The sequence below is a fragment of the Kryptolebias marmoratus genome, linkage group LG10 (genome assembly GCF_001649575.2).
Source record: "Kryptolebias marmoratus isolate JLee-2015 linkage group LG10, ASM164957v2, whole genome shotgun sequence".
NCBI lineage: Eukaryota > Metazoa > Chordata > Actinopteri > Cyprinodontiformes > Rivulidae > Kryptolebias > Kryptolebias marmoratus.
The window spans coordinates 22,938,311-22,955,373 of NC_051439.1; the positions used below are offsets into that span (position 1 = coordinate 22,938,311).

Consider the following 17,063-nt stretch of genomic DNA (forward strand, 5'->3'; position numbering starts at 1 on the left):
TCCCGGTCTCTGGTCCTGGTCTCTGGTCTCTGATCCCAGTCTCTGGTCTCTGGTCTCTGGTCTCTGATCCCAGTCTCTGGTTCCGGTCTCTGATCCTGGTCTCTGGTCCCGGTCTCTTGTCCCGGTCTCTGGTCCCGGTCTCTGATCCCGGTCTCTGGTCTCTGGTCTCTGGTCTCTGATCCTGGTCTCTGGTCCTGTTTGAGGCCTTCATGGACAGGACCTGAAGGGGTAGTTGTGGAGAGGTGGGGGTCTGGGTTGGAACCCAGAACCCTCTGGGGGGACCAGGTGTCCTCTCTAGTCTGGGGACACCTGGGGACCCTTCAGGAGGATCTGAAGGGGGTCTCTGAGGAGCCGGAGGTCTGGGTGTCCCTCCTGGACCCGACCCTCCGTTCTTGTTCCAGGGGTCCTGGTGTGTACCCATAAAGGACCTGGACTCAGTCTAAAACCTGTGAGCAGAGTTCAGTTCCTGATCTTCAACCCTGTGGAGAACCTGTGATTTCTGAGAAGTCACGTGATTTATCAGAACAACAGGACCACACCCACCGGTCCAACTTAGGAACGGGTCTCGACTTGTTCCCGGGGTTTATTCTCCTCCAGCACCTGAAGCTGACCAATCACATCAGACGGAGGATTTCTTCTCGTTAATGGAGTTTAATCACCTTCACCTCTCTGTTGTTCCTCGTCTCTCCTGGATCTGTTGGAATTTCCACCGGTGGTTTTTAAAAAATTCCCCTGTCTCTGACTGCGGCCTGATCAGTGACGGGGATTTAAATCCAACTTTCTCTGTTTGCTTGGAGCAGGAAGCCAGAGTTTGTTTCACTCCTGGCTGTTAACGAAGAAACTCTGTTCTGCTCTTTAAGATCAACTGATTTTATTAAACTCCCAGCAGAACTGAAGCTTTGAAAAAGGCTCATTAGCGCCCCCATCTGATCAAAAAATAATCAAGGTTGTCATTTAAAGGGACATTATGGTTATTTTAAAGTGGTGTTCTGTGTTTTAGATAATATCTTACCTGCTGTAGAAGCTTCTTAATGACCTCAGTTTGTGGAAAAAGTTAAATTCTGTCAGTGATCCTCCACTGTCGACTTAAAAACTACAAGTTCTGAGTATTTTCTGCAAATATTGTCCTATAAACCTTTAAATCTTCTTTTATTTCACATTAAATATTATTTTCCTGTTTAGAGATTTTACATATTTTGCAGCCAAACTGCTTCCAAATACTTTCTGCTGATTTAACCATAAATTTATCAAAATGTTAATGTGCTTCTGGTGTTATTTTTATATAATTTGAATTATTAAACTTTATTTATGAATATTTTCCCCATAGAAACACTTCACAGCTTTAGCTGCTGCCTCCATTTTCACATTTTGCCTGATAATTTTAGCTTTAAATTAAAACTTTTTGATGCTGTTTGCTAATGTTAGCTGTTAGCTACAGTTTTGCTAATGTTAGCTTTTATCTATTGTTTTGCTAATTCTAGCTATTAGTTACAAGTTAGCTAATTTTAGCTTTTTGCTACTGTTTTGATGCTTTTAAGTTTCAGATCTGGTTTTGCTGAATTAGCTGTTAGCTACCGTTTAGCTAATTAGATCTACTCTTCTGCTTGTTTTAGCTTTCAGCTACTGTTCGTCCTGTTTTAGCTTCTGTTCTGTTTGTTTAACATTTTATTTTCAGCCGGTTTCTGCAGTCATTCAAGTTAGCATTAGCATTAATTGCTCGTTTTTAGACGGCTGTGACCCACGTTCAGACTAGCCATTAGCTCATCAGTCCAGTTAGAATCAGACTTTATTTCTTCAAACCGAGGTCGTTTAAAGAGCCGTCTACAACAGGTGAGATATTAATCTTTCACACTCTTCCAAAGATTTAAACTTTCTCTTTATTCAGAAACTGATTCCAGTTTTTAAAGCTGAATTAAACAGATGTTTCCCTCTCTGATCTGAGATCAGCTCTGTCCTGATGCTCAGAACTCTAAAAACTCTGTGTGATCCGTGTAAAGCAAGTAATAAATAAAAGCAGCAGATGGAGTGAAATAAAGTTTTATTGAAGAAAAAGAAGGCAGACTACAGGAAGCTACAGGCCGGTTGTTCACATGAACACAACATGAGGAAGAAAGTAAAAATGGCACCAAATATTTGTTTTAATAGCAAAGCATGTGGTATTATTGCATTCTCTAAAGATACAAGCAACTACTGAAGACGTATAAACAATATAATACACAGGCGTGTCAGAGCTGAGTTAGAGGACCGTTTTAATGCGACTTGGGGAGCTGCTGCCCCCTGCTGGACAGGAATGAAACGATTCACTGAGCCTCGGTTACTCAACTCTCCTTCCTCTCCTCCTCCTTTAGGATTTCTTGTACTCGATCCTCTCCACCTTGACGTCGTCCCCGATCAGCTGATAGACGTACGTCACCACCGTGGACGCCTGGATGTCCATTAATACGAACGAGGGGATGATGTTTCTGCGAGGAGACGAGAGAAAAGACGGCTTTAACCCAAAGTTCTGGTTAACAGAAGTCCATATGTGAGGACAGCTGCTGAATGAAAAGACGTCCTGGCTTGTCCCCTCTCACCTCTCCAGTGGATTGTAGGCTCCAGTAGCAGAACCAGGGTTGATGTAGAACTTGTTTTCGTTCTCGAAGGCCTCGAACTTGTGCGTGTGGCCGGAGATGAGAATGTCGACGTTGAGCTGCCTCTGGAGCAGCGCCAGGCTGGCCATGTCGCCCCACGGGATCACCTGGTGGCCGTGGATCAGGCCGATCTTGAACTGGCCCACCGTCACCACCTTCTGCTCTGGGTAGTTCAGGTTCTGAGCAGGAAACACCGACGAGCAAAGTGAGGCTTCCTTCTTTTCCCTACAAGCCCCGCCCCCTTCTGGACGAAAACTAACGCCGTGAAATTACAGACAAACTGTGAATAACATCAGATTCTGTCCTGTGGAAACAAAACAAAGATTTAAGGCTCGAGTCCAGCTGCTGAGGGGTTAAATAATAAACCCAGGATATTTACCTTTATATATATTATTATTATTTTATGTAAATAAGTAAGTCTGGGTATATGTTATCAGAAGTTAAAGTAGAATAGTGTTGGAGTCATTTTAAACCACAACAATCATTATTTATGGACCAAGGTAAAAGATTTAAACCCTTCTGGGGACTAGTTACTAGTTAACGTGCTGTAAACTAACGATTTAATTATTTTAAACTATTTAATTAATTAGTTTACTGCTGTTCAGCTCATGACAGACAGCCAAAAACACGGCTTCATGAACAAAAGAAGTGTAAGAAATATCCAGTCTGATGAACTTTAATTTATATTTATCATCTGTGAAGGATGGGCGATAATGTTTTCGCCTGTGTCTGTTTGTTAGCAAAATATCTCATGACTCAGTGGACGGTTTTTAATGAAACTCTTAGAGCTGCAGCTGATCAAGCTATGGAGTCAACCTGAGTCAAGATGGCCGCTGCAGCTAATCGACCTTAGCCAAGACAATATTGAGCTAAAATCTGGGAGTGGTAGTAGCTGAGAGTCGTCTCCAACACAGACTCTGAGCTCTAACTGATCATTATTCTTTTAAACCTAAACTCAAGCTGGTCTTAACCTCTGCGGCGGTCTTTTATTCTGAAAGTCCTTCTGCTGGGGACTTCTTATTTAACCTTCCCGTCCCTCTAACATCCCAGATTCAGCACAGAGAGATGAGAGAGCTCAGACCTCGTCGAAGTCCCCGCGGACGATGTGGACGTCCCCGGCGAGGGTCTTCAGGTAGTCGTAGCTCTCCTTGGTGCAGAGGTTTCCCGTGCAGAGGATGTGCTGGATCTTCCCCGGGACCAGCAGCTTCTTAAACTTGGCCGGCAACGTGTTGCACCGATGGGGGATGTGCAGGTCGCCCAACACCAGGACCAACTGATGGCGACACAAACACCAGAGTCAGGACGCCGCGGGGACCGTAACCACTGCACACCTGGGTTAGAGCAGGTCAGAACCGTCCTGCAGCTTTCAAACCTCTCACTGAAACACCAACCAGCTCCGATCTTTAATCGATAAAAAGACTCAAACTAACAAACCAGCAGAAGCTGTGAGAAATCAGAGGACAGGTGTCTGAATTCAAACCGGCTTTTAAAGGTTATTTTTTAATAATTAATGTGGAAAAGACCAAAGTTGCTGAAAACCTAAATCTGCGCAGCTGGATTTCAGACACTCAGCGACAGATGAGAGAGATGGTCACACCGTCATCACACGACACGAGAAACCAACAAACAGAAACACAGATTTGATCCAGAACTTCGGCCCCCAGCAGCTGACAGACAGATCAGGATCTTCTGTCTGACGAGGAACAAATTAACGTTTAAAAGCTGAATGAGACACGAAATATGAGTTCCAGCTGCTGGATGTGAAGAATAATCCATTTCTGGTCTCATCACAGAGTTCCAGGCAAAGATTTAAACATAATATTTTATTTTTAGACACTATGACTACTTCTACACATGACTATGTTTGACAAATCACCAGGAAAGTTGAAAAAACTTGTAACATGTTGTGGAGAAGCAGCTTTAAGGTAACCTGACCCAAATATTCTGGACAAATTTTAGAAAATAAATCATGGTAAAACTGCAGTAAATGAACTAAACTTCAATTCTAAGATTTTAGGCATCAGAACATCACTAAACATAAATGAGATCATTTGTTTAAGAGCAGAATAATTGTTATTTACATAAAACTAGAGCTCAGGAAAGGATAACGAGGAATTAGTTGTGTAGAAAAATAAAACCTGAGGAACGATCAGCCCGTCGAGCTGATAAAACTTCATTAATTTAACAGAAAATGGAGGACAGGCTGCATGGGGACACAGTCGGTTATCCTGTGGCTCCAAAACAAGCCCACACCATCAGCCCTCCACCACCGTGCTGACAGCTGCAGTGCATTCTGGGTAAACATCTGTCCTCTGCTCTGGTTCTGCTCCAGAAGTCTTCTGGTTCCTTCTTAGACAGAAGAGGTTTTAACCTTTGACCTTTAACCTGCTAACTGAGGCCTGTAGAGTCTGAGATGGATCTCATTGCACAGTCTGACCTTCAGGGTGAAGATCAGCAGCTGTCCTAAATGTTTCCTCTTGTGAATAATCTTTCTCTCCGTAAAATGAGGGACTCCAGATGACCTTTGACCCTTCCCAGATTGATTCTCTGAGGTCATTGCTGATGTCTTTCCGCCCTGACGTTGTGCTAACACACACCTGGAGCTCCAGAGCAGCAGAACCTCCTGATGATCAGCTGGTACCTACATCACATATCGCTGCTGTGTTTAATGTCCTGACGCATAAAACCTCAGAACACTCAGTTTTACCATGACCGTGGGACCTTTAAGCTTTCTAATTGGTTTAATTTCCGCTGAGTTTGGAATCTACTCGTAAAGGTTTGTGGTTAAGAGCGGTTGTGCAGCGGCAGAAACACAGAGCAGCTCCGGGGTTAGAGCGGCAGGCGACAGGACGGATCCAGCACAGAACGGGAACACTTACCCGGTGACCAGCCTGGGTGGATGAAGACAGATATACAGGTGGGAGGCGAAAAAAGGTGGGTGAGAGGGGGGTGTGCGTGTGAAGAACAACACGGGACACGATCAAAGATTGGGATGAAAAATACAACAAAAAAACAAAAGAAGAAAGAGTTGGGACAAATTAAAAAGTGAATGGATTAGGCGGACAGATGAATTAAACATTAAAAACAAACAAAAATTTAATGGAGATGTGGTTGAGACGCTGGTTAATGGCTTGTTAGTGATGATAAGACAATAAATAATCAAACACTCAGTGCAGCTTAGTTAAAATGATTAAATTATGCAAAGTAAGGAATTAAAACTGAGCTGCAGAAATCCTAAACTCAACAAACTCCCTAAAAGTTGCATAAAGAAAATGAATGAATGAATGACTGAGTGACTTATAAAAAAGCAGTTTAATGCCACATCTATTAGCTTGATTAGTTGATTTGTTTTAGAAAACATTATAAAAGTAACCGGATGTTAAAAAGTCAGGAAAAAGACTCCAAAATAAAGTTTCCTTTAGCTTGTTTAGGCCTTTTTAGCTAACTGTTTTGACAAAAACATAAACAAGTCGTGTTTAAAAATCAAACAAACAACAACAACTACTCAGGAACAAACTTAACGAAGAAAGAGAGTAAAAAAGTGACTTTAGGGATGAATTATTTTAGGACTAAATGATTTCTCCGCTGTCATGTGACCGCTGATCCGCTCCGCTCCGATAAAACTGAGCCTGTGTTCACCTCGTAGGCAGGAAGTCGCCATTTTTACTTCGATTGTTGGTTTAATAACAACACCCAGAGCAGAAAAACAACACAAAACGCTGTTCGTGAAGGGAAATGGTGGGTCTTTCGCCATTTCATACTCACCATCTTCTCTGCTGCTGTTTGCGGACACTCAGGAACAGGAAGCGCCTGCGCAGTTCGCACGTAGAGCATCAGCGCTTCCGCTGATAACTAAACACTGCTTCCTTTTGATCCTTTCAAAATAAAATCATGCTACTCTTTTTCGTTTATTTATGGGGAAATAATTCATGAAACGGCTACTTTGAAGCAAAATAATACGATAAAAGTAATTATATTTACATAAAATGCTATACCATTTGTATATTTTTGGTATTTTCAGAGTTATCTAACAGGTACGAGCGAATCGTAATCGATGCAGACTTTTATTTTGAATCAGCGCTATTACCGGACGTTGCTCAGCTCGTTATAACTGTTAGCTTGACGCTTGTCAAACGACGAGAGCAGCTGCGTTTCGCAGAACATTCGAGAGGTAGGTGATAAATAATTTCACATTTCCCTCGGCGACGGCTCATTCTGGTTGGGGTTTCGCGGAGAAATGTGGTTCTGAAGAAAAACCGAAGCTAGCTAAGCATTTTTTTTAAATGAAACTACCTTAAAACTGCGTCGCGAGCGTGTGGCTAACGGTGTTAGCTTCAGCAGCATGGCGTCACATTTGGCCTTAGATTAGATTTGTGACTCTTTAATTTGAATCTGCCTGTAAGTTCATATTTGGATCTCACCTTCGGTTTGTTATTCATTTATTTCGTTTTTTGATTCCTGAAGGCAGCTGTGGGGTATGTTTGGTGGTAATGAAAACGTTAGTTTGTTGATAGCATTACGCAGATATGACCACGTCATTTTGAGGTTATTATGCAATGAATCGCAGGTACCGTTAGCTGTCGTCTTTTCTTACATTTTCAGTTTTTAATGACGTATTGATTAATTTGACCCCCTCTGTGGGACCATGTGAATATTTAGTTGGTGATTTCAGCTCTAACGGCAGTTTCTTGTTTTTAACGGCTTTTTTTTTTTTTTTTTTTTTTTTTTTCTTTTCGGTTTTCTCCATAAACGTCCCAAAGGTTCCCAACCCCCCCGGGAGGACTTTTCCAGAAAACTCTCCTCTGTTTCTGAGCCGACACACCTGCTGTGTTTTTGGGACCTGTCCGCCTTTGAGAACACCCTTTTTTTATTTTCCACAGACCTCGCTGGAATCGATACGCCACCAGATATCGATCACCGTTCACTGCGGCATCTGGACGATCAGCGTTGTGTTTATGTCTTTGTTTTGTGAAAACGGTAAGTTCTGCTCGGTGTTAGAGGTCTGTTAGAGGTCTGTTAGAGGTCCAGCAGTGATTATAGAGTCTGTATGTTTGGTGTCGAGCAGCAGGCGAGCCTGTTTTCCAGCCTGGACTTCAGTGACTGAGTGACGCACTCTGCACCAAACAGCCTCCGCTGACAGACTGACTCATTTCAGGACATTTAATGCTCACAACCACCTCACAACCACCTCAGTTTGTAGTGCAGTCAGTAGAGCTGCCGGGCCCCTTGTTTGTGACCTGTTTAAAAGAACGGGCCCTATAAGCCGGAGGCCTCGTTAAGACAAAAGGCTCACACACACACACACACACAGCCTGTTTGTGTGAATGTGGGCCTTCCTACAGCACACCACTTCAGAGTCAGGTGTAAATGTTTCATTTACGCCTGCCATCATCAACTTAACGGGTTAATCTGAAGTCAGCACTTCTAATTTTACCTGTCAGCTTTGGCTTTTACAAAATAAAATGCAAACACAGATTGCAAAACATAGATTTAAAATACCAAATCCAGCATGAGAAATAAATACAAATAAAGCTCTGATTGTGTATTTAAAAGTAAAGTTTAGTTGTAAGTTTTCTGGTGTTTTTTTTCTGCTGCAACAAACAAAAAAGGACAAAGATCTTTGCTTATTGTGTTTTAATTTAAATAATATTTCTAAAAAAACAAAGGTTAAGAAGCCGTTAATCAAACACGAGCCCAGATTCTGCTCTGAAGTCTCCCCCAAACATTTATTCTGTTGAATTTGTTCAGACAGCATTCAGCAGCTTAAATAAAAAAGGACTTCTGTCTCCTCTTCAGACGTACCAAAGAAACGTCACAGAACATTTAACTCGTCGAGCTCAACGTTCTCCCGTATTTTAGACTCCGTTTTGGAACTCGTTCCGTTTTTCAGAACAAAGCTCACCTGATGTAAGCAAGGAGAAAACAAGTTTATTTATTTCAGTTTGTTGAAGAAATGTGGATGAATCCTACAAATGTTGACAGATTACTCTGGTCATTTAAGTCAGGACTGCTGCAGCGAGGAATCATCTGCTCTACTTTTATTTATTTTTTAAATCTTATTTAACAAAATATGGTGATTCGTACTTTTTCCAGCATGATTCTGTTACAACTCCAGCCACAGATTAGTTCTGCTGTTGAGTCTGAATGAAGTTTGTTTAAGAAGTTAAATAATAATCTGAACCGTTCACCGGCTGCTGTGTAAATATTGCAGTAAGAGCTGCTGCTCTGCTTTTACCTCGAGGTGAAACGCTAGAAATCTCTGCTTTTAAATGTTAACTTCAGATGTATTTTTTCTTGTCCTGATCATCAGTTTAAAGACCCAATAGTTATAAAACAGATCAACTTTAAACACTTTTCCTTCAGTTATTAGTATCAGTGCCTTATTGCTGACAGACCTGTGTGTTTATTAATTCCTGCTTGTTCCTCTTGTCTTTCAGAGCTGTTGCGCAGCCGTTGGAACCTGTGTGGTAGAACTCTAGCCTTCAAACAAGGAGCTTGCGGCCACCGCGGCACGACGTTTTTCATGTCAGAGACCGAGCACGCTTGCAGTCGTTTATGTCATCCCCTCTTTTCCAGACAGAAGATCCCGAAAAATCCCCAACCAAGATCTTTTTATCTTGCTGATAGTTCCAACATCCAGCCAAAATGTCTGTCAACGTCAACCGCAGCGTGTCAGACCAGTTCTATCGCTACAAGATGCCCCGTCTGATCGCTAAGGTGACTGCCTGCGCCTCACTTCCTGCCGCCTTTGAAGCATCGGGGTCGAGAGGGACTGACTTGGTGAAATGTGGTTATATGTTTTTCTGCTCTGATTTAGGTTGAAGGCAAAGGGAATGGAATCAAGACGGTCATTGTCAACATGGTTGATGTTGCAAAGGCTCTGAACCGGCCTCCAACATGTGAGTACGACACGAGCCTCGTTTCACTGTTCACTTCGGTTTTCCACTTCCTAATGTCTGCCAGACTCACCCGCCACAGTTCTGTTGAGAAAGGACGGTTTTGGTGGGTCTGTGTTGTGATCGTAGCTGATCCACGTCATGTTTGAGCTCAGAGTTATCAGACGTTCAGGCTGGAAAAGGTTCTTGAATGATTTGAATTTGAGGAAATAGAATAAAGTTTACTATGACTCTGCCGTTTTTATCCTTCATGGAGATCTTGGGATATTTTGCTGACAGACACAGGGTCTCTGTTATCGTCTGCTTCACCTTTAGGATTCCTCGCCTCTGGGCTGGGGTCGCCTGTTTTCCCCTCGGTGGAGGGATGGGTTTAACTTCTCATCCTTTAGGTGCAGAGGGTGCAGCGTGACTTCGGATGGAGATGTTAGAAGTTGGGCTGTGATGCGTTTCTGAACGTCAGAAGGTTCTTCTCCATCAGTATTCGTTCATTCTGCTCTTCTCCGCAGACCCGACCAAGTTTTTCGGTTGTGAACTCGGCGCTCAGACCCAGTTTGATACCAAAAACGATCGTTACATCGTCAACGGATCCCACGAGGCGAACAAGCTGCAGGACATGCTGGATGGATTCATCAGAAAATTTGTGCTGTGTACCGAGTGTGACAACCCTGAAACTGACCTGGTAAAGATGTTCTGGCTTCAGACGGGCTGAAAATGATCAAATAAAACCACGTGTTTAGTACCAGAAGTAGATTTGGAATAAAACTTCCAAATCAAAGAGTATTATTAAAGTAAAGCTCTGGTTGTGTGTTTGTTCTTCCAGCATGTGAATCCCAAGAAACAAACTATCGGCACTTCCTGTAAGGCCTGTGGAAACCGCGGCATGCTGGACACCAGACACAAACTCTGCACGTTCATCCTCAAAAACCCACCTGGTGAGGCCGCATTCTTCTCTGACACGTCGTGTTGATTAACTCCCGGTTAACTGATCTGCCTCTCCGACAACAGAGAGCACCGAGAGCGGATCTGGATCTGCATCTGCCAAGAAAGAGAAGGAAAAGAAGAACCGCAAGAAGGACAAGGAGAACGGTTCTGGCAGCGGCGAAGCTGGAAACCATGACAGCATCGACGCTCCTGAGGCTGTGGTACGTTTCCTCAGAAGGCTCATCTGGACCCAGACTGACTGTTAAACTTCAGCAGTTTGAGTTTTCTCTTTTAGTTGCACTGTTTCTAGTTTTTATGGTCTGTGAGTTCTGAAGAGAGGGATCCGGTCTGAGGAAACAATACGACTGAAGAGAATCTGTATCACTAAAAGAGGGAAGATGGAGGTTATCTGGTTTGGATGGACTCCTGTGGGTTCATTCTTCCTGTTTAGAGTTTAAAACTTTATTTTTTAAATCTGTACAACTATGTGAGCGATCTCACTAAAATCTATTATTAGCATCCAGAACGAGACCGGATGGTGCTTGAAATATAACAGCCTGTGATTTATTGCAACCCCAGCAGTCCTTTTCCAAATCGATGAGCAGATTGAGTCCAGGATCTGTTTCCTGCTGTAAGATCCAAACACTGTCCCGGTTCTTCACGGTGACCCGAACCCAGCAGTTCTGTCCACGCTCTGATTCTGTTTGTCCTCTTGGGCTGAAGGACAGAGACGATGATGATGAAGACTGGGCGGAGGAGACGACAGAGGAGGCGCAGAGGCGTCGGATGGAGGAGATCAGCGACCACGCCAAGAACCTCACGCTGAGCGATGACCTGGAGAAACCTCTGGAGGAGAGGGTCAACCTGTTCTACAACTTTGTGAAAGTGAGGCTCGGGCTTCAGCGCCATAAACTCCAATAATCCCTGCAAACACTAAACGCCTCATCTGTTCTTCTGTTTGTTTACATCCAGCAAAAGAAGGAGAGCGGAACCATCGACGGCGCTGATAAGGAGATCTTGGCGGAGGCCGAGCGTCTGGACGTCAAGGCCATGGGACCCCTCATCCTCAGCGAGCTCCTCTTCAACGAGAACATCCGGGACCAGATCAAGAAGTACAAACGCCACTACCTGCGGGTATGTTGCTGCGGCGGCTCTCCATCTTAAATCCTGATGACCTTCTCGCTGTTCCTGTGGTTCTCGGCTGACATGCTGGTCTTTGAGTTTTTATTTAGACGAAAACAAAACTTTTAACTGAACTGTAAAATTACTTTGGAGTGAATAAAGACTTCAAACTCTTAGAAATTTCACTTTTTAAATTTTACAAGTTGGACAAAACTGTCAACGTGAGCATTCATTTTTATTTAAATTCTCCTGCAGTTCTGTCACAACAACAAAAAGGCCCAGAAGTATCTGTTGGGAGGTTTCGAGTGCGTGGTGAAGCTCCATCAGGTGCAGCTGTTGCCGCGCGTCGCCATCATCCTGAAAGATCTGTACGACGCCGACCTGCTGGAGGAGGACGTGATATTCGCCTGGGCAGAGAGGGTGGGTGTTCAGCTGCAGGCAGCCAGGAGGAAGAGTTCTGAATGACTGCTGAACCTCAGCTGGAAGCTAAAAGTGGCTAAATGCTAGCTTTTAGCATCAGCAGAAGTATGGCTGATGAAGCAGATTTCTTGGTGTTTGGATGTGAAAATAGAAATAAATCTGAAAGCTGAATGTAGCAGAAGTAGTTAGGTGATAAACAGAAATAAAAAATAAAAATGCTGACTCAGAACTCACTGAGGTATGACTCTGCGTGTTTTCAGGTTTCTAAGAAGTACGTCTCCAAGGAACTCGCCAAAGAGATCCACGCCAAGGCGGCTCCTTTTGTCAAGTGGCTGAAGGAGGCGGAGGAGGAGAGTGAGGGCAGCGAGGAGGAAGAGGAGGAGGAAGATGATGAGAATGTTGAGGTACAGCTTCTCTTCAGACTGAAGTTTTTAATTTAACGTGCAGCTTGAACTCCTGTCTTCCACTGTCTGGTTTTATGATTTTCTGCGAGTGTTTCTCTCAGAAACTCTCCTTTTAGGACGTTTAATCTGTAAATAGTCCGGTTCATCTCGTCCGTCTCCAGGTGGTGTACTCGCCCTCCGCCCACAAGCTCAAGGTGGAGACGGTGAAACCGGACACGCCTCAGAAGGAAGAGGAGGACATCGACATCGATGCCATCTGACAGATTTGGATGCTGCTGCTTTCCTCGTGTGTTGTGGTTTTGACTCATGATGCTCTGTACGGCTTCAACGGCTTCCCCCTCTCCTCCTCCTCCCCTCCTCCTCCTCCTCCCCTCCCGGCTTCATGGCTGACATATTAAAGCTTCACTCGCTGCACAGTAACTCTTATATCTGAGGTGTGTTCAGGTGATTCATTAAAGTCGCTCTGGGGGTTTTAATCATGGGTGTTTTGGGATCTTTTTGACTGCACTTTCTTTCTCCCCTTCCTCCTCCTCCTTCTCTCTTTCTTTCTTTTTTTTTTTTGAGGTCCTTGTATTTTTCCAGTGAATAAAAATGTTTTGCTAGCCACCTCACTTGAATATTTAGTGTGATGTTTGTTTGCCAGAGAAGTAAGACCTTTCATTATTTACTGATGTTTGGTGTTTAAATGTTAATTTAATTTAATTTTAAAAAAGTGATTAAAATAGTAAATCTGGTTGAATTTGTCTAAAAGACAAATCTGAGTAAAAAAAGTTTGACAAATACTGTAGACCTGCATCCATGATTTGTAATTATCCAACAAAATACCCAAATTATTATTTATAAAACTACCTAAAATATATCTATAAATCCTAATAATATTACAAAAACACATTTACCAACATTTTTATATTTCATAAACGGCACAAATGTCTCCTCTGAATATCGGGATCCTGGCTGCAGTTCTGGTCCAACTGGACCGAACCGTCCTGACTTCCTCCGTCCGGACAGCTGCTTTCAAGTGCTGTCGGACATAAACGTGTTCCTAATATGTGACAACTAACTAAAGCTCTGATTTTAAATATATTTATAAGCATGTAGTCATGTAAAAGAGGCAGTTGAAAATTATTTTCTATATTAAGTAAAAGCTTTATTCTCCTAATATGTCAAAGATTTTATAATTATTTCACATTTAAACTTAAGTATTCATTATGATTTGCCAAGCAGCTTTATAGATAAAATGTTAAAAGTGCTTCTCGGTTTTATGCGAATTAAAATAGTTGAGTCGATGAATAAAGATAACGGAAAGAAACGACGGTGTTCGTATGTCCGAGCACGTGGCGGGTCCGTGAACGCGCCCTAATCCCGCCCCGCCGCTCAGGAGCCATTTTGGTCCCACCTAAAACAGAACCGAGCCGCTTCACTTTGGGCCGCTGGAGATGGAAGGAACCGAGCCCACGGCGGGTCTCCGTGTCTCCGGGACTTTTTGAATCCCACTGGGGAACCATCCGCTGAGGGGAAACGGATTCTTTCCGGGACTGAAGATTTAAATGAATAAAAATAAAAATAACTGTCGTGATTTTTGACGGCCGACGGCCCCTTCACGGACTCCAGGACAAACGGACACTGATTTAATTTCGCCTTTTCGGGTCGGAACGGGACATGGCCGGTCCGTAGGCGCCGTGTAGGAACTGAAAACGGTATTTTTGTACACTTTGGTGAGTTTTCCTATGTTTCGTCTCACCTCAGCTGTTTGTCTCTAACACGTCCGGTCTGGTTCGGGGTGTCACGATCCATGCTGAGGCTGTTTTTCCGCACACAGCTGCAAAGCCAAGCGATTATACTTTTATTTTCCGGCTGCCCGAGTTAAAATAAGGACTGGGATAAAAGGCCGGAATAAAAGATGTCAACAAAAACTCCTCTACCGACGGTCAACGAGAAGCAGACGGAAAGTGTGAGTATTAACACTTATTTTGTCGTCTGGGTTTGGTTCATTGTTGGGAAATAACAGTAAATAACGACACTAGCTAAAAAGCTTTTTGTTGCTTTTTGCATGACAGCTAATATTCACACTTAATGAGGCTTACACTTACAAAAATCATAAACTGCGTGGAAATACGCCCCGTATTTTAACTGTTTTTGATTGGGATTTCAACACTCGAGCGCTAATATTTAATATTTATCTTTATTGTGACTCCATTTGGGATATTTAGGCCCAACTACGAACAAAACTACAGGACTTTACCTGCTGCTTCTGGCAGGCAACAGTAGTTTCTGTTCTGGATAGCGATTGGCTTTCCCAGCTGTCACTTGAACGTTTCGTCCAATCATCTTCCAGGATACGAGCCCCGTTTTTGTTTAAGTCCCGCCCCCTTTGACAGCCTGAAATCTATGTAGTTAACGGAATCGCGTGCGCTTCCGGCCTAGACTTTCAAAATTAAACGGATTTTTAAAAAGTTTTTCACAAATCTAATAAAAATAAATAAAATTAACAAATAGATGGGTAATGAATACTTTATTTTGCTGCATTTTATTACATTTCTGCTGCAGATCTGATAAAAAGCTGTTAAAGCTGCAGAAGACATAGAAGTTATGGTTTTATTTTTGGGTTTTTATTCATTTTATCAAAATAATTATATTATTGTTTTTAATTTGGGTAAATTTAATTTAAATCATGACCAAAAATAAAAAGCAACGATAAAGATTTAACGATTCTGTTGTGTTGTTGAAAATATTTCCACAATAATCCAGAATTATTTCTTCCGAAAGGTTTCAATTTAAAGGCAGCCCAGTTATAATTTAACAGCGTTTCCAGTGTAGTTAACTTTGTAATTCAGTTTATAATAAATATATATAGATGCTGTAACTGTTAAATGCTTTTTACCCTTAAAAAGGACAAACTGTTCATCAGTGACAGTTTGATTTTTACAACTATAAATTAGATTAGACACAAATTACCTGAGAATTTATTCCACAAAGTTATATTTTTACAGCTAATTGCCTGATCATTTTATAGAAACCTGAAGGTTTTTGATTTTCTTGCAGTTTTTTTAAAGCAAACTGTTTTTTTAACAACAAACAGTCCAAAATCCACGTTCAGCTGCACACATCACACATGCAGGCGCCTCTGCAGCGTCCCTTTATCTTTACATTGCTGCAGACAGGAACGGGTCACGGCACACAGCGTTTCACTCAAATAATGGTTGTATTTTGAGGTTTTTGACTCGTTACAATAAGAACCAGAACAAACTGCTGGATTCATCTGCAGCTCGATGAGTTGTTCCAGTTTTTGTTGTCTTTTCTGCCCCACTTTCGTGTTTTTTTGTTTTTTCTTTCCTCCCCCGGGCTGCTGCGTCTGTGGAAGTGCAAAGCCCAAACGTCCGCATGTGATCGGATTGGTCCCGTGACCCGTGGCTGGAGATAACGGCACAAACAGCACGGAGGCTGATAAGATGTGGAGAAACGTTATTGATCCTGGGGGGGCAAGGGGGGTTAGTCTTTCAGAGAGTCTGCAGTTATTAATCTAAATGAAATTGTTCTGGAATCAGCAGATCTGTAGGGACGGAGCTGCTGGTTTTAGTTTTTAAATTAATGTTAATGAGTTTAGTTCCCCGATCAAAGGGCTCCTTTCGGGTCGTAGGAGTAAAAGCAGGACTTTGTGTTCTGGTCCGGACTGAAAGCTTTTATTTTTGCGAGGATCTGGAGGCTCTGGTTTCCGGTTCGGGCAAGTCTGCCTGCGGCGGGCTTGACTGGGATCAGTGTGTGCCGCTCGGCTCGGAGTTTGGGGGGTTCTGGGACTCTGTGTGCTCCATCGGCGGATCATGACGGGCTCCCAGGCAGCCAGGAGACACCGCAGCTTTGTGAGTAAACCCCAGACGACTCGCGGACGCTAGCTCGCCAGGAAACATCTTTTTATTTTTCTTACTCCTCCCAGGAAGCCGTCAGCCTGGAAACAGAACCTGGTTCTGTGAGTTCTGCAGGATTGTGAACTCGGGCTGATCTGCGCCCCGGTGTTCCCCGCCAGGCCTGCAGTGTTTCCCGGTGACCTTCTCCCAGCTGATATTTATATCCGTGTCTGTAGAAGTCTCAGATACTCCTGTAGCGTCTGCGGCGCTCGGCTGAGGGGGGGGGAGTCACTTCTCACTTTAATGTTCTCACCTGGAACTTCTGATCATCCTGTTTGCTTTTTATATCAGATTTATCTTTAAAACCAACAAGTTTCGCCTTCATTAACTCTATGTGAGTCTGTGTCTGCAGATCGGGGGCCGGCGGGTCGAACCGGGCAGGGTGTTTGGTTTCTGTCATGTTGGGAGAAAACATTCAAATGTTGGCTGAATAAAGACAAATAAATAAAAACAGCACTAAAATCCACTCCCGGTTCTGAGTCCTCCCTGCTGAGCGGTTTGGACCCAGACGTTATTGACCGACCCGCAGCTGAATGCGCCGCCGGTGCTTTCAGTGACCTCTTTAGAACATCGGTGCAGCGACAGACTTCCTGATGGCAGCGGGTCGGTCCAGGACCCGGGTCGGTCCAGGACCCGGGTCGGTCCAAGATCCGGGTCGGTCCAAGGCTCGGGTCGGTCCAAGACCCGGGTCGGTCGAAGGCCCGGGTCGGTCCAAGGCTCGGGTCGGTCCAGGACTCGGGTCGGTCCAAGATCCGGGTCGGTCCAAGA

General features: G+C 43.5%; 3 protein-coding genes across 26 annotated transcripts in view; 2 read left to right on the forward strand and 1 right to left on the reverse strand.

The window, feature by feature from the left end:
- Positions 1-2,021: 2,021 nt before the first annotated feature.
- Positions 2,022-6,475, reverse strand: vps29 (VPS29 retromer complex component). 2 transcript variants are annotated; one of them, XM_017407513.2, is made up of 5 exons: positions 6,396-6,459; positions 5,510-5,521; positions 3,712-3,903; positions 2,574-2,809; positions 2,022-2,462 (listed from the first exon to the last, which is right to left on the reverse strand). In XM_017407513.2, the coding sequence occupies exons 1-5, from the start codon at positions 6,396-6,398 to the stop codon at positions 2,345-2,347; spliced, it is 561 nt and encodes a 186-aa protein (XP_017263002.1). In that variant the 5' UTR covers positions 6,399-6,459; the 3' UTR covers positions 2,022-2,344. The 2 variants fall into 2 exon arrangements, with proteins under 2 accessions (XP_017263002.1, XP_017263001.1); XM_017407512.3 differs by lacking the exon at positions 5,510-5,521 and having other exon boundaries at positions 6,396-6,475.
- Positions 6,476-6,726: 251 nt separating this feature from the next.
- eif5 (eukaryotic translation initiation factor 5) lies at positions 6,727-12,987 on the forward strand. Of its 3 annotated transcripts, none has more exons than XM_017407940.3 (12): positions 6,727-6,801; positions 7,511-7,607; positions 9,068-9,347; positions 9,448-9,529; positions 10,033-10,205; positions 10,347-10,458; positions 10,532-10,668; positions 11,171-11,332; positions 11,420-11,581; positions 11,825-11,989; positions 12,250-12,393; positions 12,555-12,987. In XM_017407940.3, the coding sequence occupies exons 3-12, from the start codon at positions 9,276-9,278 to the stop codon at positions 12,651-12,653; spliced, it is 1,308 nt and encodes a 435-aa protein (XP_017263429.1). In that variant the 5' UTR covers positions 6,727-6,801; positions 7,511-7,607; positions 9,068-9,275; the 3' UTR covers positions 12,654-12,987. The 3 variants fall into 3 exon arrangements, with proteins under 3 accessions (XP_017263429.1, XP_017263430.1, XP_024859893.1); XM_017407941.3 differs by having other exon boundaries at positions 6,732-6,801; positions 7,391-7,607; XM_025004125.2 differs by lacking the exon at positions 6,727-6,801 and adding an exon at positions 6,879-7,028.
- Positions 12,988-13,772: 785 nt separating this feature from the next.
- The window catches only part of mark3a (MAP/microtubule affinity-regulating kinase 3a), a 29,690-nt gene continuing 26,399 nt past the window's right edge, over positions 13,773-17,063 (forward strand). For 6 of the 21 annotated variants that reach the window (XM_037977989.1, XM_037977994.1, XM_037977993.1 and 3 more), the window contains exon 1: positions 13,774-14,344. In XM_037977989.1, coding sequence (XP_037833917.1) covers positions 14,294-14,344 — 51 coding nt within the window. In that variant the 5' untranslated portion in view covers positions 13,774-14,293. Of the gene's footprint in view, positions 14,345-16,095; positions 16,251-16,324; positions 16,432-17,063 lie in introns of those variants that run through there. The other 15 variants (XM_017407745.3, XM_017407742.3, XM_017407744.3 and 12 more) reach the window with 6 other exon arrangements.